Consider the following 27,624-nt stretch of genomic DNA (forward strand, 5'->3'; position numbering starts at 1 on the left):
CAGGGGGAATTGTTAACAGTGCAAGAATTGTTAACAGTGCGAGACAAAGCACTCCTTCAGACCAGTCAGAGACACCACATCCATGTGCCATCACTCTAAGAAACCTTCCATGAATATTTGCTGGCAATACAAAACTGTAATTTTAAATGGTAACTGAGACAAATTGACAGAAATTGATGTAAAAAAAAAAGGTGTTTTCCTAGTTCAGTTTGAGGATCCCAAGAAATCTGAATAATTTACAAAGGTCCTTTACACTGTGAAACACCTTCAGTTTTAAAATCTTAGCTCCAGGTGACAGAAAGCAATGACAGAATACCAGGAAATACACAAACTCACAAAGGACCATTCTAAGAGTAAAGCCACTTGACACATAGAAAAGAATTTGCTGCACACACCAAATCACAACCTGATTTCAAAGGAAGTCATGCACAAACTCCAGCCACTTCATACAAATCAATACAAAAGATCTTGTACCCCACAATGGTCTCCTACAGCACTGATATCAGAATAGCAACCAGTGAGAGAGTTGCAAAGGTAAGGGGCCTAAAAGTAATTTAACAATGGCTTTGAAACTGTAAGGAGTTTGACCCAACCAAGATTATTTAAGGCTACTGGAAGAGACCTAAGCCCCCACCTCCCAATCCAGGAGCCTCAATTTCAGGCAGGTAAGCTCTCACATCTTTAATGTGTCCCATGCTATTAGCTGAGCAGGGCAAGAGCAGGATTTAGGCAAATCTTACTTCTCTTTCTGTGTTCCAAAAGGACTAACAGCTATGTGGCACTGTTAGGAAGTGACAGATTAGACCATGAAAATTTTAGAGAACAACATACAGAAAAGTTCAACAAAACTTACACAGTAAGTATGTACCAGGAGTAGGTGATGGATGCCCAATTTTTCTGTCCCCTGTCAGCTACTTATGGAAGCTGAACTTATGGAAGTTCACATCTATTATGCAGTTGGTATTCTAACATCTAATACTTTACACCTGAGCCACTTCATGACATGCACATTCTCTATTTAGAAGTCTAATGAAGTTTCTGGTATTTCACCAGTGTCATCTCAATGCACTATTACTCTGGATTTGAAGATTACTTTTTGAAATACTTCACCTTGTAAAGCCTGTGCCTCTCAAGGAAGAGCCTGGCAACTGTGATTCATTTGTTCCTCTTTCAATGCTGGGCTCATTTAACTCTCTCCATCTGGGAATATTTTTCAAGGTCAAACTAAAAATTTAAATCAAGACCTCAAACTTTCAATGTATTTTCCAATAAATACAGTACTCATTGTATCAATATATAGACACTATTATAAGAGCTGTTAGTTACATTAATTCTATTAACACCAGAAAGAAGAACAACTTCATTTACCTCCATAATAGGAAGCCTCTGGACACTGATCTCCAGAATTCACTTCTCCTTTCAAATGTAACTGAATTTTTAGAAAAACAACTTTAAATGATGCATTACTGCACTCTTTACCAAGACCAGAACAAGCCCATGCCATACACAATTCTGAGATAACTGCATCAGTTGCTGAGCATGTAATAAGGAAAATGCTTCTTAATTGGAAAAGGTCAATGTAGCATCATTTTCTAACAAAAAAAGAAAAAGCAATAATGGATAATTTGGCACACTGTACATCAAGTAAAATGGAGCTCAGCATGCCTCATCTGGAAAGTTTTCTTACACTGATCTGCCATCTTTTCTTCTCTGAAACACATTGTGGAAACACACAAATGATTGAATAATTTCTTAGTATTTCTAGCATTCTCTTTCAGGACAGCTACACTGAAGAAACTCATGCTCATTAAAACTAACTGTGCCTGCATACTCTCAATCCCTCATTTCTATTACTTAATATCACACAAAACAGAACAGATAAAACAGGCTAAAACTACCTCAGAGAACAGGCCAGCAGCTTGCATTTAATTACCCATTAGATTTCAGTGACTACCACAGCTATCTATTTTAATTGGATTTTTCTTTTCTAACTCCCCAAATGTATCAAATTTCCTATAAATCTTGTATCTTTTCAGACTGGGACCATTGCACAGTCCATCTATCCTAGTATCTAATAAGACAACATCCCCTCTAGAAATGAAATTAAATATAATCAAAAAAAGTGAGGTTAAGATCCTCTCCAGGACAGCAACTGCTGGAGGAAAAGAGTAAAGGCAGCCTGTGTGCAGAGACCACAACAGCAGTTTCCTATTTGCCAGAAGTCTGCTTACTGCAATTCAAAGAAGGTGGAGAATGAAAACTGAATGAGAGGAAGAGAAAGCAAAACTACCAAGAGGTGAAAGGGCAAAGAACAAACTATCAAGGTTATGACAAAAGAATAGAAAGCTTGATTAAAAAAGGCAAAAGGAGTATGTAAAAGTTCTGCAGAAATGTTTTTAAGCCAGAGCATTGCTAATGCTCATTCTCCCATATCCATTCTCAGCATAAACATCTGCTTATTAAGATTAGTTTTAAAGTCCAAGCCTGATTTACAACAAAGATGTACAAAGATGTACATACTACTCACCACTAAGTGTAATTTGACAATGGACACTGTAGGCTGATGCCTGATGTGAACAGTAAAATGTTTTGGCTACAAAGATTCCACAGACCAGCATAACGTGCCTTCAGCACTACACCAACCTGGTTATACTTCCAGAAAAAGTTTAATCACTACAGTTAATATTAGATGCATTAAAATCATAATGCCCTACACTATTAAATTTATACTGACAGCTCAGATATAACTCCCAAATACAGAGTTTGTTTTTAGTGGAGTCTGATCCAAATCCACCTTAAGTAAATGCGCCAACTTTTATCAATTTACTAGGTTTTACATTAAGACATCAGGGAATTGTTTCAAGTACTATATAAGGAAATTGTAAATAGATCCCATTATTTTGAAATGTTGCCAAAATCTGGATTGTTTGAACTATTTACTTCACAGACCAAGTTTAAATTATGTCCACCAACATCTATCTTGAATACATTTGCTCTGCACTAGCTGGGTTTTGTCTTCTCATTAGGAGGTAATTAGTCTTGATCACACTAAGGTAAAAAATATTCCAGTACACCTTGTTTTAACTTAACTAGATCTCTTTCTCTACAGGACACTCACAGTAGAATTTTTATTTAAGACAACACAAATCTCCACTGACATCTGAGAAATTTTTGAAAAGGGTAAAAAACACCACAGTTGTAGTAACAAAGTAGTTGACATATTGCAGGAAAAGAAATTTTGTGATAACTCCCATAATTTGCTTGTAACACGTGTCTCAGGTACTGTCAGATCCTGATAAAGTAATAAAAATATTTACATTTTTTTATCCTTTATGGCTGTGGTGAACATGTCATTTAGTATGTGAAAGCAGACAAAACCTCCCAAATTACTATTTTTAAGAGCTTGTGATCTGAGGAAGAGGCACGAGGAGGGAGAAGAAAGGCAACTAACCAGCACTGAGGACCACATGAAACAGGCTGAACCAAAACCAGGCAAATTTCAGAGAGAAAGCTCAGCTCTTTTACCACCAGACTTGGAGTCAGCCCAAAAAATGAAACTTCTGCCAAGAAATCTGCACAGCAGGTAAGCAATAGATTCACTGCTGAATCTATTACTGACATTAAGTGTCAATACAAGTATTCTTCAGGCAGAAGGAGAATCTTGGCTGCAAACTGAGGCAGCTGCAAACAGCACTGGAATGTATCTTAACTCACCTGGTTATCTTAAGTAAAGCTCTCATCTATTTAAAGTAATACAGGTCCTCATTTTAACTGATATGAATGTTTCATTTAAAAAATTAAAGTGATCCAAGTTAGGTACTCAAAACTTCCTTTTTATACACAGATACTTCACTTTCTGCAGATAAACCATTATTTTCTAAACAATATCTTCCAAACTATTTTGGAGAAACACTCAAGTGCTTATCATTCATGAACAGATGTGGTTTTGTATACTTATCAATGCTGATGTAAAATTAAACTACTGCACTTTTTTTACTGTGTACCATGCAAGATGATAACAAAAGAAGAATATTTCTAAACACATATTGTGAACAAAATAACTAAACCCATACAGAAATTAGAGTGCTCTGGTTTACACAAGTTTGGAACCAAAGTAAGAGATTCTAGCAAAACATACTTCAGGGTATTCTGCAAAATTTCAAGTAATGAACACTTAGGTATTAATAGAACACAAGTATTTTATGAACCATATGTGCAGGCCTAACCAATTTGTGCCTGCAGAGAACATACATATAACCAAACGAACAAAATATGAAATGATCAAATCTACACCCAGAAACACTTTAAAAAAAAAAATCTCTCCCATAAGGTTTATGCTCATGTTGCCTCAGATACAAAACAGCCTTTTAATACAAAATAAAACAAACCAAATGCACATTCCCATATCTGAGCTGTTTCATTGAGCTGTTTCATTTAGGTTCAGAGGGAAGCACTGCTGAAGTATTTTCTTCAACATTACTCATCTTTAAAATTCCTTGCCAACTCCACTCTGTACATTAAATAACTTACATTTCCTGCACATACAGCTTTGGAAGTCCAGCTGCTTGAGGGGACATTTGAAAGGCAGAGCTCTCCTTGGGTTCTGAGCACAAGTGCATGAACTCTGTTTCACTGAGTAGTTGCTGATTGATCAGCTGAAGGAAGGAACAGCTGAAGACTTGATTAACTGTTTTGACTGTGTTTTCCACTTCAGCAAATACAGCAATTACCCAGCATTTTATTGAATCCTCAAACCTCAAAGTTTTGGCTCAGGGAAATGATTTTCAGTGCAAGACCAAAAAAGCCCACAATCTGGTTTAACTAGGCACAGGAGCCGCATTACAAGATTTGATCACTGTCATAAATCTCTACTGTTAGAACACTTGGTTCATCTCTAAAAGGGGTGTCCTCTCTGTCAGGTGTCCTTTCAAAACTCAGGTCAGCGTGCCTTTCCAAAGCTACAGCTCTCTAGATTTTACTTTGCTTTTCCCAAATTCAGATTGCCCTGCTGAAGGGGCAAAGGATGACCTACCTCTTTTCCAGAGGTGCAGCTGTGTTGCATTCCCAAATCCCCATCCCCTTGAGCTTCACCTCCAGCAGAAAGTTTGCTGCAGGAGCAACACTCCTCTGTGCACACACAGATCCAAACAGCCATCCTTGTGCAAGGCTGCAGGCACAGCCATTCCCCCAGAGCCCTTCCTCCCTCTCTCTCTGCCAGGATGCAGATTGAAACACTAAATTTTAGCTCTCTAAAATTTAACAGTTCTGGGAAATGTCTGTGTCTTTTACCCAAGGATAAAAACTGAGCAACAGATACCAAAGAGAAGTGTGTCATGCACACGTGCACCTGCAGCCTACTGCACAGCTGGGAGTTCTAATTTTAGGCTCCCAAGATTTCAATGTTCCTGTAATTATATATAAAGCATATTAAAGTAGACATCTAAGTATTCAGTTAAATTCTTTGTATATGAATTAATCTGCACACAATTTCTTTGAAAAAATCGAACACAAAGCGCATGTCAAATTCCTCATTCAAGCTATTAAACAGGTTTTCTAAGTTGATTGTACAGAATAATAAATAATTTCAGTGAAGAAGCTTACAGAAGATTGTCTGCAGAAAGACTGATGAGTAAATTTCTCAATGAAACACAAGTAGCATATTTTAATCTGAAAAGCTTTATAAGTCTCCCCACTCACATCGTATCCTGTTACATCAATTTTTCATCAGCAACTTGAATGAAGTCAGTCATCTGCAAAAACCATTCCCATTTGCTTTTTAATGAGTTTTCAGGCCTAAAGATATTTTTAATTTCTCCAACCAATTTGTATATTACACAAATGTTGAACACATAATTTGTCATGTAAGATATCTTCATTCAAAGTCATGCATTATTTTTAGTTGGCATGATCTCATAGTGCCACTGCTGTATTTTGGGAAAGCCAACAAACTATTATTTATATTTTTCTGTAAAAAAACCCAAACAATTCTAAAATAGCTTTAAGGAACCCTCAAAAATGAATTGAGTTTTGCAATTATGACACAAAAATGAAACTGAATTCAGGGAATAAAAACCCTATAATTTGAACAGTAAAATTAAAATCTGGACTAAGCTAATATGAAAGTGTACACAAAAACACTTCAATTATTATGCAGAAAACCTACCATGAGGGGGGAGAAAAGTTCTGGATAAGCCACTAGTCAAACAAAGCCTCAATTAAACTGAAATAAATCACCCATAGAATATTCTAAAATGTATCTTAAGTCACAGCCTGAAGCACACTGCAATTATGAATTGTTCTAACATCAACAGGTTTGGTATTTTTCTCCTGTTTCACACACAGCACTCCGTGTACTCTGCAGCAGCTGTACTTCTGGAGTAGGAAAAAGGAAGTTTGTTTTATTTAAACCTAAACTCACAGTTTACATAAAGCTGCAGAAGTATTTTGATACGACGTGACTGCAAGTGGTGAACATGTTCCAGGCTCCTCAGCCCCTCCCATCTCCTACCTAGGCATGCTTTTAATGGAAAACAAGCCTGGCACAAGTGTGGCACTTCTGCCACTTTCCAGTGTGCCTGTCCCCATCCAGCCCTGTGACTGGTGCTGCCTGTAACTCAGTAAGTGACTGAGCACAGCAGTGACAGCCACTGCCATTTACACATTTTCTTACTGGTGGGAGCTGGAGGAACACAACTGCTACATCTCTTGTGATAGAACACCCCAAAATTTAGCAAACATAAAGTTCACCTTTTTCCCTGCTACCTGGGACATGCACAGTGCTCATCTTTCCACCTCTTCCCTCTCTTCCCTGCTGGTCACAGCCCCAACTCCTGTGTGACAGCAGCAAGGTGTTAATTCCTTAATTGTGCAAAGACAACACATCTTCATGCAAAAAATACTCTGTCCACTTTTAACATCATGCACCTGATACCTGAGGGAGCAAATCAGCATATTTAAAAAAAAGAAAAAAGTAAGGAAAACAACACACAGGACCTGTCAACTGAATTGTATATCAATATTTTCTTTTATTAGGCAAGCCAACCACCTAAAACCACCCCACCCCTGCCACTCCCATTTTCTCCATGCACTGGAACATCCACCTCAAAAATAAGACTGTTTCAATCGTGCCTCATATAGCCATAAGGAAACTGATGCCTGTTGATTTTCACATACCAGCTTACACTTCCTCACTCCTCTCAATTTGGCAGGCACTATTAGTTTTTTCAGTAAAATTTACTTCCTTTGCTTTGCAGATTTACTGGGACTTGATTTGATACAATAAAAAAAATAAAAATAATGTAAGTTGCACAGCAACAGGCATATAAATGTACTATAACAAAAAAACTCCAACAGCACTGTGATAGTTAATAAGATCAGAAGTGTAAAATATAACAGTGTTTTTGTTGTTGCAGTGCAGTAAAAGAGCTAACTTGTTATATATTTGAACACACATGTAGTTACAGTATTTTGAACTTGGCTATTGCATAGTTTTAGACAAAGAAATATGACTATTTCAATTCTCTAGCTGAGGAACTGGTAAACCCTGAGTCTTTACATCTTACAGTTGATATATTCCAGCACATACAGAGCTACTGCCATCAGAGATTTCCTTCCAAGAGGGGACCCACCTGTGCAGAAGGGTTAGGCTTTAAATCTGTGCTAGCTGCCCTCTGACACACAGTTATATGAATTAAATAGGTAAGCAGGGAAGAAAAATCAGGCTACACATTCAAAGAATAAGGTCAGTAATTTCACTGCTGGTTATTTGTGATATAACACAAACACAGTTCAGCCTAAAAAATCTTTGTGGAAGTGCTTTTTTTATTGTTATGGAATTTTGAATTGTTTTAAAGAAGAAATTTACATTTTGCCTTTGCATGTCACCTCCCCTTTAGATTAAACCCATTGCTATCCATATTCCAAAATGTATTTCTTCATTGTTAGGAGATACTTGTTTTATTTTTGGAGCCTGTCTCCACAAAATCTTCCAAAATTCCATCTCCAAACATTACACACAAAATACATGATATATGTGTTACAGAGAAAGAAAAAGGAAAAAAAAAAAGACTTTGAAACCACTGGGTGAACAAATCTGCATGAGGTATTATTCTTCCATATCTGGCACTAGCTCTCCACTACTGAAATCACCAATTTCACTCTCCAACAGAAAGGGGTTGGGAAGGACTGCATCTTGTAGTATTTTTAAATTAAGATGTATTAAAAAATTAAGATCATTTAGATCATTATATACATGCAGAAGATCTGAAAGGACTGAACTGTTTTAAAGTAGTTTTTCTGCTCTTTCATGGTCTGGGCCTCTTTAACATAACCAGAACCACTTGTGATGTACACAGAAAGTAACACCTTCAGCAGAACACAATAAAAGGAAAGGAGAAAAGAATTTGCTCAGACTACTTAATGTTTTGATTTGGTTGGTTTGGTCCAACTGACATTTTTGACAGATACTTCTAAGACTACTTCCCTCCTCTGGTCTCTCTGCAGACAACAGTACTCATCACACTTGGGAAGAAAGTATTGGATATGTATGAATGGACCTAAACACACATTGGGAGGTGAAAAAAAGAATTTTTCTCCCTTTCTTAGGCCAGCTAGGGAGCAAAATGCTCTACTCTAAGAAAAAAGTAGTGAAATAGGCATCAGCTTTAATTTCTAGACATCTCATGTCAAAAAGGACATGAATCTGCATAAGGATGACTGTTGTGCTTCTTATATAATCAGGTTTATTGGTTTTAAGATTAGACATATTCAGAGCATGACTGTGCAATGAGACACAGGCAAGTGGTGTCCTGCTCCCCCAGGAAACCCCCAGACCTCAAGAGGTGCTCCTGATGCACTGTGTTACAAGATTGAGCCTATTTGCAAAGGGAAAATCACAGAAGACACATGGGGTCAGTATTAAGGAAAAGGCACAACAAAGAACACAGAGTTGGTATTTCAAAAACACCCAGAAAAAGACACTTCAGAGCACCATTTAACTGCCCCGGATGACTCAGGATGAAAACACTAAGATTAAATAGACAACAGAAAACTGAAAGGTAAACAGGATCCTTTGATATTTTAACAAATTTGTAGAGTTTACCACCCTCCAGTACACTGAAAACAAATAGAACATCCACCTTCCTGAAGCAGATAAAAGATAACCACTGCAAACATATCCAGGATAACAAAACCACGGTTTACAACAGAGGCAGCTCCTCTGCCAGGCACAGCAGTTGTGCACACACGATTTTCAGGACCTAGGCTGGGATCCTCAGCTCAGACTCACTGGGAGACTGAGGCAATCTCTACTGGTGCCTATCCAGGGTAGGCAGGAAGCCAAAGCTGCTGCTGCCAAACTTGTTGATCCAGTCCTCCCAGCCTGGCCCACAATGCACTGCTTTGGGTTTGGAAATGGCTCAAAAGCTTTTGCTTCCAGCAACAGCGTGGAGCACGTGGGGAAAAGTGCCAAAGGAGTCCAAGAAGGAGCACTGCCAGGCCACCATAACAGTGGGGACACCCCAAATGCTCCCGTGAGTCAGTGGCATCACCCCGGGCACGGCGGTGACAAACGACGCCACGCTCCCTGCACGGCCTCGCTCACCAAGTGCAGGAAAAGTCCTGAGGGGATTAAATTATAAATAAAACTGCTGATGCTGCACCTTACCATCATGTCTTCCTATTTCATAAGGAAGAGCACCATCTAGCCAGGCTGTGATTTTTGCCCTTTCCTGGGACAGGGCCCTTTCTTCACATTGTTGTGGCTATCCATGAGAATTTTGGATGGTGTCAGCAGGAGAACAGAATTGCACTGTTGCACAGAGAACCCTTTTTGCATCCCAAGCAGTTGTAAACAAGCCTCAGATGAGACATGTTGACAGCACAGTGAAGATTTTACTCCTGTGCTCTACTCTGAGGATAAAAATAGTATTCTTATCTCCAAAATATCAAGCTAACACTTCAGATCATTAAATTCAGGCCATAAAAACAAGAAAAGGAACTTATAAGTTTTATTCCAGCAAATGACACAGTGGTCAGTGTCCCTACATTTCAGGGCACAAGGTGGGAGTCAGGATGAACCAAAAGGAAACTTCCCAAACAAGGACTGATGCATTTAGGACTTCTCCAAACACCCCACAGAAACAGTGGTGCTGAAAGAGCCAGGCACAGTCAGCTGCTGTTAAAGCAGGTTCTGCAGAAGACATATCACACAAGGAGAGGGCTCTGTCCAGCCCAGATACAAACCAGAATCAAACTGTATCAGGCACAGCTCAGACATTGATATTTCCCCTAAAATCTCACAACACAATTGGTAGAAGAAGTCTTCCCTCAATCACTTGGCCACAAAAAGCCCCAGCCCTGTATTTAGGACAAGAATTATAAGCACATATTACACTGCCTTTGGTAGGTAACACAGATCTATTGAATTTGGCTCAAAACCTCTCCTCTATAAATTACAAACTACAACATGGAACAGAAGTTCCTTAAAAAGCAGGATTTCTAGACAGTTGATTTGATTAACACAACTTCACAGAAATGAAAAACAAATTTGCTTTTGGGAATTCATCTTTAAGTACTTCTATGATGCAAATGCCGCCTATCAGAAAATTAATTTAGGCCTTTCCTCTCAAATACTTTTATTTAGTACCAGTGAGAGAAGGACGACTGCCATCTCTCTTAGCTGAGCAGAACAGACACCTTCAAACACAGACTCTATGTTTAAAAAAAACCAAAGTATCTGAATATCTGTGTTGGTTTTGCACAGCCTGCTTTTTGGTACTGGGGGGCCACAGAGGTGGCCTCTGTGAGAAGCTGCTGGAAGCTGCCACCATGCCCAGCAGAGCCAGTCCCTGATGCTCTGAGGATGGACATGCTGCTGGCCAAAACTGGGCCAGTGACAGAGGCTGGTAACACCTCTGTGATAACAGATTGGAGAAGAAAATCAAAACAAAGTGGGACACAGTTTTTTCCTAGCCAGAGGAGAGGAGGAGGTGAGAACATGTGAGGGAACAACATGGAGACACCACAGGCAGTGAAGGAGGGGCAGGAGGTGCTCCAGGAGCCAGAGCTGAGATTCCTCTGCAGCCACGGTGAGACCATGGTGGGGCAGCTGAGCCCCTGCAGCCCCTGGGGATCCACAGGGATGCAGAGATCCACCCACAGCCCCTGGGGATCCATGGGGACACAGAGATCCAGCCCCAGCCCGAGGGGGAGCTGCCCATGCTGGAGTGGGTGGGTGCCTGGAGGAGGCTGGGATCCAGTGGGAGACCCCAGGCGGAGAGAGGGCCCTGCTGCCAGTCTGGAGCAGCCTGTCCTTGCAGGACTGCACCCCGTGGAAGGGTGACCCACACTGCAGCTGTTTGGGGAGGGCTGTGTGCCCCTGGGGGAATTCACATTGCTGCAGGTGCTGTGGGGCTGCTGCTGGTGAGAGTGGAGCCACACTGGAGAAGTTCACAGGGAACTGCCCCCCATGGGAGGGACCCCACGGCCTCACAGGGGAAGGACTCCTCTCCTGGAGCAGCAAAAGAAAACCTCAGTGATGAACTGACCAAACCCCCATGCTCTGTCCCCCTGTGCTGTTGGTGAGAAAGAGGAATGGCTGGGGGGAGAAAAAGTGTTTTAAGGACTTATTTTACTTCTCATTATCCTCCTGTGACTTTGTTAGTAATAAATTCACTTTGTCTCTCTAAGTTGAGCCTGTTTTGCCCTTAGAGTGTTTTCTCCTGGTCCTTATCTGAACTCATCAAGGGTTCATTAAATTTTTCTCTCCTCTGCCCAGCTGTGACAGGGGAGGGTGAGTGAGTGACTGTCATGGGTGCCTGGCATTGGGCCAGTGTCAAACCATGACACTATCCTAAATCCCAAAATTGTATTTGTTATAAACCGAAGCCTAGCAAAGCCTTCTAGTTGTCAGAGGCAAGTTAAACTCCTTTAATATATTAGAGTGGCTAGAGTCACTCTAATTGAACAGGAATGAAATAGGTGATTTTAACATTTCCTGGGAAAAGTGGAGAAATTCTTTGGAAAATGTATTATTTTGAAAAGTGCTTTCCAAATTATTTTATATGGCTGTCTCAATAATCCAACACCCACACTGCCTGACTATTGGGAACACCTTCTATTCCTTTGACATGCCCATCAAAAATACTGCCAGTTAACCCATATCTTTGCAGCATTTGAGGCTTCTGGATATTCCACACGAGTATAGATTTCTTCTGAAGGGATAGAAGGAGTATTTGGTATGGAACACATTTATGTATACTGTATAAATGATGCTTCTTTCTCTTTTTGGCATAATTTGTAACAGCCCTCCAGTAAAAAAGATAAATGATGCTGTAAGTCTTGTTCAGCATAGTAACACAAATTCAAATGGCATTTTCTCCAGTTCACAGAGTTACTGGGAACCACCTCAAGAATGTAAGAAAAACTTCCAATTTCTATTACCTGGCCTCCTGATATAACTAATTATAAAAAAGGAATTTTTTAAAAGAATACTAACTAATAATAATAACAACAACAACTAGTTTTTACTTATTTAGTTTTTACAATACACCACTTACAACCGGTCCTGATTTACACTGTGGTTATTCACTGACATGACACCTTTAACACTCAAAGATATCCAAGATACAAGATCTATTATGCTACACAGTCTTGTAGGCAGACATGCAAAAATCAGATGAGGTTCACTCTCAAAAGATACATAATTAAGCACAGTCCAATGGATTCTAGATTAAGGTTCTCCATTAAGCAGCCATCACCTTGTTTTGGAAACAACTTTACAGTTAGAACACAACTATTATTTCACAAGTGTTTCACTCAGCAGAGACAGGAGCTGCTTAATCCAGCATTACTAGGAGGAAAAAAAAAAAGATTGTAGAACCACACCCTAGGTGTAAACTGATACAGATTTTCCTCTGTAGTTTTGCCTGAAACAATAGCCAGAGGGTGTAATTTAGGATATATACACCTTGACAAAGCCGTGGCTGTAATATCTAGGGACTGACAATTAAATGTTTGCATAGTGCAGTACCTTTGGTGTCTGTGTGATGCGAGGTTGCAGTGAACACGGCTGTCTCCTCTCTCACCCAGTGAGCCCCACAACCTGGTCCTACACTGTCCTTCCAGTCACAACAAAAACTCTGCTGACTTCAGTGGCTCACAGCAAGACCTCACATCCCCAGGTAACACTTAATAAACCATGAGAATTCTCATTTTCCTACTCACAACATCTACTACACCACTTAGGCAGTCAATGAACAACACATAGACTGAAAGTTAAATTTATGAAGGGTAAAATACAGCAGAATTTAATGTCCATGGAAAGCAAACATCCAATTTACTGTGTATTTGTCAAAGGGCTTGATTTTCAAATTTAACTCTTTAAAGCCTCCACACTTCATTTTAAGGCAAGCTGCTGTAGGACTTCCAGGCAACTGTATCAGTGAGAAAGCATCCAACCAACTTGCTTGCAAAGAAAACAATGAGAGCTCTAGATTTCAGAACCAAAGCAATATGGACTTAACTTCAATTGCTCCCTACAGGATTTTAGTCCTTCAGCTCCTTTGTACATATTTTTTCAGTGCCAGTTGAGAAAGCTGCATTTTCTGTTGCATTACAGACAGCTGATGAAGATTCAAGTCCTGCTTAGCAACAGAAGGAAGAGCAGATCAAGAACACTGCATGTTTTCTGCCTGTTATAATCCCCCCAGCAGAAAAACAAGGCATAACCAATTATCCTTTTCCCCTTGTATCACCAATCAAGTTTATCTGTGGGCTATGCCAAAGCTATCAGAAGTGGAGAGCAGGGTGAGCTTGTAAATAAACCATCTTTCTCATTTGGAACATGTTACCACAAACCAGCTTATTCCACAGGGCTGATGGGCATGTGCACACACAACTAACTGAGCATTTGAGTATTTCTAATCTAGCTGAGCCAACAGCCCAGAGTATTTGCCATTTGCAACCCAGCAATCATGACTCCAAGCCATGTGGGAGCAGCTGCATGTGCAGTTTACTCTGATGAAGTCACATCCTGTCATACCCTGTCGTACCTGGGCTTCCCAGGGTGTCTGACCTGCCCCAGGAAGCAGTGTGAGAGCCACCTGCACCAGTCCTGGCTCACAGCTGCACACAGCCTGCACAAGCAGGGAAGGATTTTCACTGAGCAAAGCCTTCTAGCAGTGGGAACACAGATTACAATAAATTTATTGCCTTCTGTGACAACTGCTTTTATAATCATGCCACTTTGCTACATTAGACTTTGAATTCCCTTTGTCAGTTTAGCATTTGCTGCTAAAAAACTTGAAATGTAAGTACAAAGCTCTATTCATCTCTGTGCTGTCACCTACCTTGTAAGAATGCCTAGGAAATAGCACTGAATATTGTACATATGGGGAACTTCCACAGCAGTGGTTTATTTCATTCATTACACAGGAAGAGAAACAATTTTCAAGAGTCCTAGAGATTATTTAGAATAGTTAATTACAAGTCAAATATTACAATGGTTTGTGAAAGATGAAATCTTTTCTGTCTTGTAAGAGACAAGAGATCACACCTATCCCCAGACAACCTTCAGCAGCTCCAGCCACATAGCCAGGAGAGCTGTAAGAACTGGAGACATTCACTTTTATAGATCTGCTGCCATGGAAGAAATACCTTTTAAAATAGTTACCTTACAGAGAGTAATCTGCATCCTCTTAACCCAATTTATTTAAAAGTATCCTTCACTAAGCCTTTTTGTCTTTCCTGCTCTACTTAGATGACAAAGTTACCACCTTGTATTAAAGTCACATTTCTACATATTTATTACACTGTTCTTCTCACTGCATTTTTGTTGTTAAACATAGCACAGAAACACTACAAAAACCAATATTTAACTAAGTATTACCAAGACATCACCTCTTCTGCACAGGGATAACCCAGCTAATCATACATACCACTTAAGAAGGATTAGATAACAGTGAATTCCTGACTGTTATGTATGTGTACAGACAACCATTTCAAAAGGTTCTCATAAAAAAGAAAATATCCTGCCTCCTCACATATTATGGACAGATCAAGACAGTCTTGAGGCTGCCCTTGCAGCCAAAGTCCCCAAGGCCTTGCAACACCACACTAATATTATGGTGTTACCTAAAACCTGCCAAGTGTCTTTAAAACATATGAGATGACACAGTTCTAACTTGCAGTCTAACATCACAATATTCTATTTATAACACCTGACTCATCCCATCAGAAATAATTAAATATTGTAAACAGAACTTAGATTTAAAGGAAAAAAAGAACCAAGTAAAAAATTAGGGCCAATCACTGCAATTTCAGAAGCATCCTTTCAAATTGCATTTTTTTCAAGTAATCTCATAAAACCTCCACAATCTTCCTAAACAGTTCAATGCAATTTTAAAGTCTCCCTGTAATTGTTTTACGATAACCAGTCCACAAAACCTTAAAACAATTTGTGTAAATAGTCAATTAAAATGCAATGAAATGAAGAAGAGATTTATCTGATTACAGACTGTGATGAGCTATGCAGAATGTCAAAAAAGAAGCAAAGCACCTTGTACAGCTACCTTAAAAAATTTATTTCAAATTATTAAAAATTCTCACAAGTGTATTTGCAGGTAGTCAAGGATTACAGAGCCCTTTAAGCATCTCTCTGATATGATCTGACACAACAAAAAATCAACTCGACTAAGCACCTCCCAAGGCTGAATAAACACAAATTTAAATTTGAAATAAGATGCTGTCTCTTACTTGTATTTACAACTTAATATTGGAACAGAAGTTTCAGCAGTGCTTTAATTATTTATGGAACCTGCTGCTGGGAAAATTCTAGACCTTGGGTCTATGTGATAAAGATGCTTCTAGTGAGCCTCCCAGGCCTGGATTTCACTGCTCAGCCCTGCCCAGAAAGAGCTGAAGAAGAACAAGGGTTCATCACACGGCTCTTAGTACTGTCACAGCTCTGGTAACTTCCATTAATAGTAACTAATATAATCAAACCTCAAAGCTTCTGCTGAATGCCCTAGAGGTTCACAGAGCCTTTTTTATTTTATCCCCAAGATCTATGAGCTGTCAAAGACCAGAAGTTCAGCTGTTACCAGGTGACACAACGCTGAACAGAGTTTGCTCCCACCTGCTCTCCTGACTAATTCCTACTGTCACTAAACCTTCCAGAGTGCCTTCTGAAGGTGCCCACCAAAAAGTGACAATCTGCATTCCCACAGGAAACTCACTGCTTGCTTTATTAAGACAGAATATTCTAAAAGCTGTAAGACTGGTACTGTGCTACACCACCCCACAGCCAACACCAATTCTGACCTGGGACCCAAGTTACAGATGTTCTGTCATCTTCGTTCTCCTCTACTTTGTTGCCATTTAACTCTAAGATATGGTGGCACTACAAGTGAAGTGTTTGAAATAGACAGCAGCAAGGGATTCACCTCTCAAAGGATGTAACACACACAAAAATACCCAAACAAACTAAAAAAGGGCTGTGTAAATGAAAGAATGAGGTGCTTAAGCTCTAGTAAAGACACCATAGTTTCAGCATGCACTGAATACTCTTAAAAAAACACTCAATTTTAAATTGTCTAGCCAAATCTCTTTTTCTGTTCCCCATGCTTTTATTTTCCCATCTGAGATGCCATAGTTTCTTTTCTTATAATTTTAAGTATTTCAAAGTTATTTTATGAGTCAGTATAAGAATACAAGAGACTTTTATCCTAACCACTTCAAAAGGGTTGCACAAATTAATAAGTAATGGTGTATTTAATGATGATGTACATGGGTTGTATCTCTCTGACTCTCAAATACAGATTTGGGGGTGGGGATGGCTTGGTTTTAGGTTTCTTATTTTGGATTTTTTCCCCATGTTTTTGTTTTATTTAAAGGAACATACATGATAACCTTTAGCAATTGGTTGAGGGGAGCATCAAGAGTTCCTTGGTGGTGGGAGAGGGTTAGGCCCTCAGCCCCAAGAAACAACTTTGGTCCTCACTGTTTCTATCCACAGCTTCTCTACTCTTTGACAGAGCAAAATGAGCCAACCTGTTGTTAAATTTTGCAAGAAGCAACAGTTGTCTCTGCTGAAGCCTGTCAAAGTCACCACGCATGAACTCTACACTCACAGGCACAGTTCTATTTAGAGATGCTCTTTGCAACAATGGGCTAGAAAAATCCTTAAAAGCAAACTAAATTTGGCACAAGTTAGCAAGGATCTCCAGAAAAACCATTTCAAGCACTGATTATGAGGTTTGACATGAAAGAATAATTTTTTTTTCAAATCAAACAGTGTCAGGTACTACAGACACATCAAATTCCTTTTAAGATCTACTGCACCTCCAAGATGAACTGAGTGACTGAAAACATTTTGGCTGCATCTGATGGCACTTGCTCCCACTATCACAAAAGTCTGGAAGATGCACTTCAGCAAAGTTTCATTTTAAAATACAGGAAAAATGCATGAAGAGGATGAGATTTTCTGCCTTGCTGTTTTGGAATTCATCTACATATTACAATGCAACATGCTACCCTTGCTTCATCACAGCACAAGTGAGTGGCAGGGGATTCACACCTTCAGCTGCTTCACAGAGCAGTAAGTAATTAAGTGACTGCATGAGCCAAGAGATTCTGTCACATCAATTACATATGAAAATAACTAATGAGCACAATCGCTTCTAACATGTTCTTACCTTGATAGGATTGCTCAGCAGAAGAAGGTATCAGTATATAAAATCAAAGTAAAGTTTAAGGCTTATTTTAAAGTAAAATCTTCCCAACCCATTGGGTATCCCTCTCTCACTTCCATCTCCTGGGATTTTCCATACCAAGAGCAAGTCAAGTCCATTGGGCCCATACCTTATTCCTGCAGCTGATTTCTACATCAAAGCTCAGTGTGGACTGTTACTGTCTCAAAAAGCAACATATAGGAAAGTGTCCAGTCAGTTTCTCACTTTGATGAGGGTCAGTGAGGATCCCAGCAGGAAAGATTTAATATTATGTATTAGCAGAACAGAAAGCATGTAAGAGCAGTGAAAAAGAAACATGGAAGTACACAAAAACGGGGAGTTTGGGAAGCCTAAACTCAAATTCTAGTTCTTACTTCAATGTGAGCTTGGTTATGACAAGGAGGGTTAGATACAGAAAAAAACAAACATGTTGCCTGATCCCTGCGTAGAACTAACATCATTAACAGGTATTAAGGACTCATCAGGCTTCACAAACACTAAAATGCTCAGAGAGGAGCTGCCTGATCAGCACACAGAAAGCGCCAATGACAAAGGTGTGTCTGAAATCCTGCCTCTCTCCACTGCTTGCAAATATTGCCCTGGAATTACACAGTTACATCCTCCTTTATTCCTTTAAAATAGCATCCATCATTCTTTGCCTTTAAAGCTTAACAAAAGGAGAGGCTGGCAAATGTCAAAGCCCCTTTTCCAGTGTTACAAGAGGAACACTCACTCTTCATTCAGGAGACTCAAACTCAGCTGAAAGGCTGTGAGGTTGAAATCCACCTCTTACCATTAGGCATGCTGAGGATGAGGCCATTCCCACCAGGAGCTGCAGAGAGCAGCACATGGGAAAAGAAACAACCACCACCCATAGCCCAGTGGGGACACAGGCCAGTGGGAGCCTGACAATTGGTAAATAAAGAAAATGGTTCTTGGTTTTGAACCCAATTCTAATATGTGGGCAGTAAAGTCATGTTCCTTCTTCTGCTCCCTCTCCAGGCCATGAATATTTAATTATTTTATGCAAACTGGAAGAGTTGCAATGCAAGGTTAAATTAGCCTAAATAACCTTGAAATCCTGTTGTGAAGTTGGGCCTCAGAGTCAACTCCCAATCTGTAGAGAAATAACTTCCTTACACAAGGAGTTCTGTTGTTACTTGTATTTAAAATACTGTGGGGTACCACGACAAAAGTCTTGAGGTTAAAGTGGATTTCACAAAATTTATACTTTTGGTTCACCTTTCTCTGTTAAGAACCAAGGTTTAGAAAGTCCAATTACTATATAAATGTTTCTTCCTCAATTATGAATGCAAAATTTTTCCTGGGAAAATGAATAATTTCAGCATTTTCAAAGTTTTATTTGATAACACATACATATGCTGGCATGTTTGCTGCTCCCCTAGTTCCTTAAGTTAGGTTAATCTAAACTTAATTAATTCTATTTTAGCTCTATTTTGCAGCAGGCCAAGCTCCCTACAGGCCAGCTACAGGTATATGCCAAGTCAGTGTCTCATTCATATGTCATAAAGCAACCAAAATAAATAGACTTCTGGAAGCCTGACAGGGCTACTAAGTTTCACTTTTAATTCTCAAAGTATTTTATGAAATTCCTTCAACTCACAACCCTACAAATCATTCACATGGTTGGAGTCAGTGCAGAAAAGCTGTGTCTCAGTGATCAGCCTGCACAAAAACAGTTTCATGATCTCTCTCCAGTGGGAAAAAAATAGGATAGATTATTCTTTACCCTGCCAGCTAATCTTTAGAATCTGGAAACCTTAGATGCTTGCATTTTAAGAGGTAGAAATAAGAGCAAATGTTTGAAAATCCTTATTGGTAAAATCTTCACTAGGATAATGTGCATGTTTTATTGTTGTAGATGCTTTTTTAGCATTTGAATGATTTGCCTATTCAGAAAAATGAATTACATATCCAGCACAATGATTAGATTGGAACTTGGCAATGAAGTAATGAAGTGATTTTTCAAGTGCCTAAGAACTCACAGATACACTTAAGAAGATGACAAAACAACACAAGTGAATCTGCACGCTGCAGCAGATGCCTACTGCATATTTCTTCCATGCCCCTGACCACTGACTCTGACCCTAGAAACTGCACTTTCCAAATTTTACCAACACTGGGAATTGTACAAAAAATAGCCATTTTGATTCAGGCTCAACATGGATCAGTGCCTCCCAACTCTGCCAGCCTGTGCCACCTTGCTTTAGGTTTCATTTGCTGCCTGCAGCTCACCAGTCAGTAAGTGCTGAATCAGATCATCTCCTAAGGTCGCTGGCAAGTTCTGCTTCCCAGGACTGTAAACCATGTCTACAAACTCAGTCTTCCATTTCTACAGCATCAAATAAATGACTTGGGTCTAACTGCTCTAGTATTTAAAACAGCTGGGCCTGTTCTCTGACACACGTCGGAGGGAACCAAGAACCAACAATATTAAGAAAGGTTCTAAAACTTTCTCTGTTCTAAAACAATCATTAAACTAGAAAAACAAACAAACAAAAATTAACATAATAAATCACACTCATCGCTTCCTTTTTTCCACTGCCTGTTGGAAAGTAAATAATAATCTATAGCTTTCATTCATCATCTGCTTACAACTCCAAGTAGCATTGTTACTCTTGCAAGAAACTAGGCCGTAATGGGCTTTTGCTAATCACAGGTGAAAGGTCACTCTCATTTAGCAGAGTACCAAGCAATAAACATAACACAATGACATGACAGAGGAAGGGATTGGTATAGAAATACTGACATGGATCATACCAAGAATAAAAAATACTGTAACTCAAGAGAAGATTTTATCAGTGTTGGTCACAGAGCTTCCTTAGGACTATTTATAGTCTAAAGAAAAAAAAACAAACAACATATAGAAACACAGTAAGGACAAACTATGCCCTAACTCGTAGTTTTCAAAATATGTAATAATTTAATAATAATGCAAATAACACCAGTCACTGACAGGCCACCAGTCCTAAATCCAAACCGACAGGAAACTTTGACCCTTTCTCTTTCCCGTGCCTGCCCCTCTGCTAAGTAGTTATGAGGAAGAAAACTTCTTGCACTTTTCTTCAAGAATGAATTGCACTCACCTTCTCGGCAAAGTCGCATTGCTTCTCGGTTTCTCCCGTATTCCTTGAAACTTTCTTCTAATGCTGTTCCTAAAACCAAAAAGCCACAAGATTTCAATCCACGGAAAAGCCCGAGGGTAGGACTGAGCCCCGTTCGTGACCTGTAGCCCGTTCCCCCGTGGGCACCGTAAACACGGAGCGGAGGGGCCGAGGGCAGCTGGGCCCCGGAGCCGCTGTCAGCGCCGGGGATGCCTCACCTGCGGCGGGAGCTCCCCGCCCCACGGGCGGCTCAATCCAGGGCAGGAGGTGCCGGGCTCCGGGGACCGGCTCCGAGCCGCTCGCACCGTGTCCCGGATTACAGGAACTGGGGCAGGCGCTGCCCGCTCCGCGCCGCTCCCGAGCCCGCCCGGGGGGCGCGCACCGCACAACGAACTCGGCCGCGACCGCCGGGGGTGGGAACGGACCCGGGCTCCCCGCCGGGCCCGGCGCCCCGCCGTGCCGTCCCGGGGCACCCGCGGGCTGCGCCGGGCACGGCCGGGGGGAGGGGGGTGGGGGCGGCGGTGCTCGGCGGCCACTCACCGTCGTTCCCGTGAAGTTTAGCAGCATCGACCCAGTGGCTCCAGGGCTGCCCCAACATCGCCTCGGGGCTGGGCAGGGACCTGCGCTCCCCGACGGCCGCCATTGCCGCTGCGGTGGCGGCGGGGCCGGCGCCGCTCCCGCCTCCTCCGCCTCCTCCCTCGCCGTGGCGGGGCCGCCGCTGCCGCTGCCTGGCGGCCGCGCCGCGCTGCTCCCTCCTGACGTCACCCGCGGCCCGCGCCGACATTCTTTCCGCTGCTACAATGTAACGAGAAAAGTCAGCGGCCGCTTAAGGTGGCGCCCCGCTCTTAAGGCAGCGCCGCGGCGCTGTCAGCCCGCCCGCTCGCTCGGCTTCCTCCCCGCGGGGAACCTGCGGCCCTGCGGCGGTGCCGACTCACCTCTGCGGCGGCCCGGGGGGCAGCGCCCGGGTGCCCATTATTGTGCGGGGAGCGCTGCCTTCCTCTTCACCGTGTAGGTGAGGCGCGCTTGTGTTCGCGCTAACAAAGCGGCCGAAGGGAGCGGGGGCGAGCGGGGCTACGCCGCCTGCCAGGCGTACCCCGGCTCCATGGGCCGCCTCGCTACCTCGGCCCCGCGACCCTACAAAAACAACGGCCGCATCACAACCCCGCCTGGCACCCGCTGCCCCGGCCAGGGGGGCGGACCGGAGGGCGACGCGGCGGGCGGAGCCGGGCGGGCGCGCCCCGCCCTCAGCGCCGGTCCACCTTAAAGTCGGCGCCTCCTTAAAGGCAGCGGCGAGCAGGAAGCGCGCTCCGGGCGGGCGCGTCCCCGGCCCCCCCGGCTCCCTCCCGTCCGTCCCCTCCCTCCGCTCCCCGGTACACGGGGACACCGAGCGAGTTTCCTGCGCGCTGCTGCCCTCGCTATCCCGCAACCTGTCTCCCAGGGGGAGGGCTTTCTCATTCTCATTTCACGTTTCTTTTTTAAAACAGCTTTTTTTTTTTTCTGCCTCTTGCCTAAACTTTGCGATGACGTCGTGCCGTGTCAAAAGCGAGGATTACAGGATGCTGTCGTACCTGCTAACTCCAAGTAATAAAGTCTAAGCTTTGCAAAATCAAGCTCTTTGATTAAAGCTCCTGGGTTTAGAATTAATTTATCACAGAGTTTTCTCCACTAGAGTGTTCAAGTACCAATGTCAAACTATCAGGCCATGATCTGCAACGATTTCTGGCCACGCTTGATGCCACTGTCAGTAACAACATCCTCGAAGAACAGCTAAAAAATGTAAATCTGATGTGCTGCCTCCTCTACAGGTACTCGATGGCACTGTCAGTGGAACTGCTGACAGATCCCATACCTGTATTTGCAAAACCACACAACAGAAATCAGAACTGTAAATAAATTTGTTTAACCCACAGAGGTGCACATACACACAGGCTTAGCTAATTTTCATTTTCTATTTCAAGTGTGGGACTATACAAGCTAAAGATGTTTCTTTCCAAATTTATGCATATAAAAGATCTATAAATTCAAGCTCATCAGATGGAATAGCGTAGGCTGTAATTATAAGAATAGTTTCAGTGTTCCACCCAACTGATAATTTATGTCACACTCAGAATGTATCTCGTAAAATTGCAGACCTAATACAAGCAGCTAGCGTAATTTTTCTCTCCTCCTGATCAACTTGAAGTCTAAGTTAGCTCCTTCATAAAAGGCCAACACCATAAAATTTAGGTAAAGAGAGCAACACTGACTTCTACTGCAGACATTTGCAGCAGGATTAATTATCAAAGGCCATCAGCCTCTTGAGCTGGGCCCTGGAGTGTCAGACAGTTACACTGCCCTGCCTGTAGCTTCCCAAAATTCTTCATCTTAGCCTGAGAATGAATAAAGGTGTTCATGGAATAAAGATTAATGGAGTGTATTGTTTGAGTAATTTTCAAATAGCAAACTTATAATATAGAAAAACTACTTATAATTAAAGCTAAGAACATCATTGGAAGAAAAATGTCTGTCAAGTGCTAAACAGCTTCTGAACAGAACCTAATCTTTTTTGTGGTGTAGAAGCCAGACAGGAAAGAAGCCTATGCACGGTTTCTTTCAAGCTTAGTTCTTCAACAGTGCTTCACAAATGCAGTCTAAGATAGTGTCCATAGCTGAATGCAGACTCCAGGCATAGGATAAAGCAAGTTCCAGACAGATCTATATTCTCTGTGTCAAATATTCTCATTTATATTACAAACTTCATTCATGCAGCTTTCCTTTGTCCTGGAGTAAGTGGTCAGAAAGCTGCCTCAGCTGCAGTTTGAAAAAGAAACCTTGGTATGTCCAAGCGTCCATCAAATTCATAAAGGGTTTTTCTATTATTTACTTTACATAAATCATAAAGCAAATATAGTGACAAGTGACTAAACAGAGTCATAGAACACCATCACCTACCCTTTAACAGTGACAGAGTTGACCAAGGCAGAACAATTTCATGTTGACACATCATGTGGTTCTTTTCTTTAAACATTACCAATTGGCAAAAATTACATCAATTAACTAACTGCATTAACAAGCTAATAGATTATCAACTTCTTAGTTTCTAAAGCTGACACTGATCAAGTTACTCATAAGTGCCAGCCACACAGGTAAAAAAGCACACGCCACTGTTATTTCATACAGCTCTGATTATCTCCTTTATGGCTCTTCTCTGCTCTTTCAATTTGGCTGTTGCATTTTTAGCCTTCCTCTTTCACAGCTTTTCTTCTCTGCCTATATATTCCCACTCAAGATCTAATTCTGCAGCCTGGGCCTCGGGCTGTCCTTTAGTAAACCTTCCGCTGCTGCAGTATTTTCTCTCTGTGCCGTGAGTACATCAGTATTCCAGCAGAGGGAGGGAAGTGGCAGCACAAGGATCAGTTCATCAGTTCAAGTGCACAAGACCGATTAGTCAGACAGCAGGAATAGGGACAGATGAAAAACTGATTTTACAGGGACTGGAAGTGGCGAGAACTTTCTTTCCCCACAAAGTCATTAGGCTGAATACAATGTTTGGGCTCTTTAAAGCACACTAGTTCAATTTTCTTACATTGTTTCCATAATGCTGTAGATGGATGCATTGATTATTTTAAGTAAAAATAGGGAAACCCCTGAAAATCCATCATGTTAGAAGGAGATCAGAATTGAAAACACATGTACAAGCAGGAGACTTTAACAGAGGTGGCTGTTACAAATCTGAGACATCCGGTTAGAAGAGCTGTCATCCAAAGCTCCCTTGGTGGTCAGCAGAGAGGAAGGGATACTTCTGGGATCAGTTTGGTCCCTCCTGGTGCAAACCACTATTTGAAGAAGCCCTTCTCTTCCCACTGACCACAGAAGTAGCCATGGACAACCACACACATAAATTAGGCACCTGCATTAGACATCCAGAGTTCAGTGGGGTGAACCTGGCCAGGAGTGGGGAGAATATTCAAGTGTGTAAAACTACCTAGAAACCAATAATTCTCTTTTACACAGCAAAAAGTAGCTTGGAAATGCCCTTGGTTGGATCTAAGACTTATCTGAGGAAGTAAAATAGCCCAAGCAGTAGCGCTGGGACTGAGACAATGTGTGAAAAACCATGAACTGCTCATACCTGTGAATGAGAACAAGTATTTGGAGAACAGAGAGAAAGCACAAGGAGGAGTTAAGCTCAAAGAGAAAGTAGAGAAGGAAAAATATGAGGCAGGAAAACAGCAGAAAACAGTGGATGATATGATGTAGAGAAAACAGTCAAATAACGATGTGAAGAAAGCATAAACATATAACATATAACACAGCCTGCAAAAGCAAAGAAAGGAGACAAAAATAGGAAACAAAACATACAGAAAAGGAAAACTCACAGTTTTAAAGCTCACTAGGTAGATTTAACAATAGATTAAACATGGCTGGCAACACTATGATTAAATGTGTGCCTACAAACAGCATGCAACTGCTGAAAACTGCAGCGGATGGTGATTTCATGGCATGACACTGCAGGCATTTTTTCACCTGTACCAGCAGGTTTCATTCTTTTGCCAGGTGGTCCAGGAAAGCCATTCAAACAGGGAACACCTACTTCAGCTGTTCAGTTAGAATCTGTATGACAGCCTCTGTATAGGACCTGAGATATGACAACTCTTAACTGGAATGAAAAAGGAAGGATGAATCTGCAGCCGAACTCTTTCAAGAGCAGAAGTACAATGATACCACTCACCGATGATTTTCCACAATGGCAGTGAAAGGATGTGAGAGCTGAAGTGCAAAGGGAGAGACAGGGAGAATCCACAGGGCTGTCACTTTATCAGTACTCAGAAGAAAGGGAAATAGTGAATTCATAAAACATCTGTCAAGGAGAAGCTCTGATGGGGGGGCATTATGGCACTAAAAGAAATCAAGTAAGTTAATTCTAGCCAAAGATATGAAATAACCAAGAAGGGCATAAAAACTAAGAAGAAATGTCATTATTTGTTGGTAGGTGGGATTCAGGATGAAGTGACAACTCAAGAAGCTGACATGCTGAAGTCCTGACCCTCCCATCACCTCCTGCTGAAAACACTGGAATGGGGAGCACATTCTATGCATTTTAAAATGTATCTCCAGTATGAGAAATATAAGACTGTAATTGGGCAAGTATGGAAGCAAGAGATAAAAAGTTTACATAAATCAAAACATCCAGATGAAGACAGAACTACCTAGCCATACCAAACAGACCATTTAATTTAAGCCCCATTATGGCAAAATATTAATACACTAAGAAAAACACATTATGGTTATCTGTAGTTCACTCTGACACCCAGGAAATCAGCGACTTCTCCCTTTACAACTACACACAAGATTGTCATCCTGCAAAAATAATACTAATCATAAGCAGCACACAATAAAAAAAAAAAAAGAAATCATGCTAGTTTATTATCCTTTTTCTCATGGATCCTGGAGGTTGATGTGTATAATTTTATTTATGAGTAACACTTCAAAGGTGAAACTGGAGATGCTCAGAAGAATTGGAATACAGCTACTTTAAATGCTGGAATATAAATTATTGTGCATGTCTACTACAAACCACCTGTACCAGGGGAAAGAACAATATTATTAAGATTAGAGGAGTAACTTAAGGTATCCTTTTCTGAGAAGTAAGAACTGGGGAATGGAGGCTAATAAGTACATCTACAAATAATTCTGCATTAGGGTGAGAAAGCAACAGATGCACTTATAGGTTTATCCAAATATCACAATAACACTTTTGCATCCAAATTATCAAACAATGTTATTATGCATTAAGAACCTAGCAAAAGGCTACAACCACTTCCTTTAGTTAGAATAGAGGAGCACAGATCTTTGCCCTGCTTAATGACACCACATACTGTCAATTCTTGAAGGGAAATTTACAGAGAAAACGCTGTAGTGATACAAAGTTTCCAAGTGTTAAAGGTAAATTGGCAAAACTACACAAAATACACACAGTTAATGATCTGGAAATCAAACTAATGTTTACTAATTTTACATAAGGTATTGAAATTACCTTTTGAATTTGGAAATGTTAAAACTATTTCAGCAACCTAACGGTGCAGATGAATCATTTTAATCAGAGGAATCAAGCAGGTATGACCTTTCTGATTCTAATTTATACACAGAGAATATGATATTACAACTTAGAATTACTCAAGTACACATCTGTTCAGGCCAATTGCAACAAAACATTAGTGCTGGATTTCCATTTATTGAAACCAAAGCACTTGATGGGGACAATTTGGTACTACTGATCTGCTGGAACACAACTTCCATGCAAGGTTTCATAACCTTGCCAGGTTTCTTGTCAGTTTAAGACTCTGGGTCCAAGCACAGCTCACAGGACTTGAGTTTCTTGAAGGGAAGCTGCTGAGGCCCCACAACTTCTGATGTGCTTTAAACATCCAACCAAGGATCCTAAGAACCCTGGTACAAGGACATTCAAATTTAAACTTCCTTCTCATGTTTTGACTGCTGCCTGCTGATGCTTTGCTGATGCTACCTGCTCTGACCACATGCTTAGCAAGTTAACAACAAAATATTACACAAATTGGACATGGGCAGGTCTGTTGGACATGACAGGATGCACATGAGGGTGCTAAGAGAGTTAGTTTGAAAGGTCAGATGGGGACCATGAGATTGCCAGCAAACTGGCTAAACTGCTGTGCTCAAAGGGTGGGAATGGCTCAAAATCAAATGGCAATCAGCCACAAACAGAGCTCCTTGGGGATCAATATTGGGCTCATTCATATCCAATATATTTTAGA

The 27,624-nt window shown here is 41.1% G+C and overlaps 1 protein-coding gene across 3 annotated transcripts in view; it reads right to left on the reverse strand.

The window, feature by feature from the left end:
* ATXN7 (ataxin 7) overlaps window positions 1-27,624 on the reverse strand; it is an 86,708-nt gene that overhangs the window by 38,346 nt on the left and 20,738 nt on the right. For 2 of the 3 annotated variants that reach the window (XM_064723771.1, XM_064723770.1), the window contains exons 3-4: window positions 21,395-21,649; window positions 20,837-20,905 (exon numbers count right to left, since the gene is read on the reverse strand). In XM_064723771.1, the coding sequence (XP_064579841.1) occupies window positions 20,837-20,905; window positions 21,395-21,638 (313 nt within the window). In that variant the 5' untranslated portion in view covers window positions 21,639-21,649. Of the gene's footprint in view, window positions 1-20,836; window positions 20,906-21,394; window positions 21,650-21,789; window positions 21,994-27,624 lie in introns of those variants that run through there. The other variant, XM_064723772.1, reaches the window with a different exon arrangement.

This window comes from Zonotrichia leucophrys, chromosome 12 (assembly GCF_028769735.1).
Source record: "Zonotrichia leucophrys gambelii isolate GWCS_2022_RI chromosome 12, RI_Zleu_2.0, whole genome shotgun sequence".
Taxonomy (NCBI): domain Eukaryota; kingdom Metazoa; phylum Chordata; class Aves; order Passeriformes; family Passerellidae; genus Zonotrichia; species Zonotrichia leucophrys.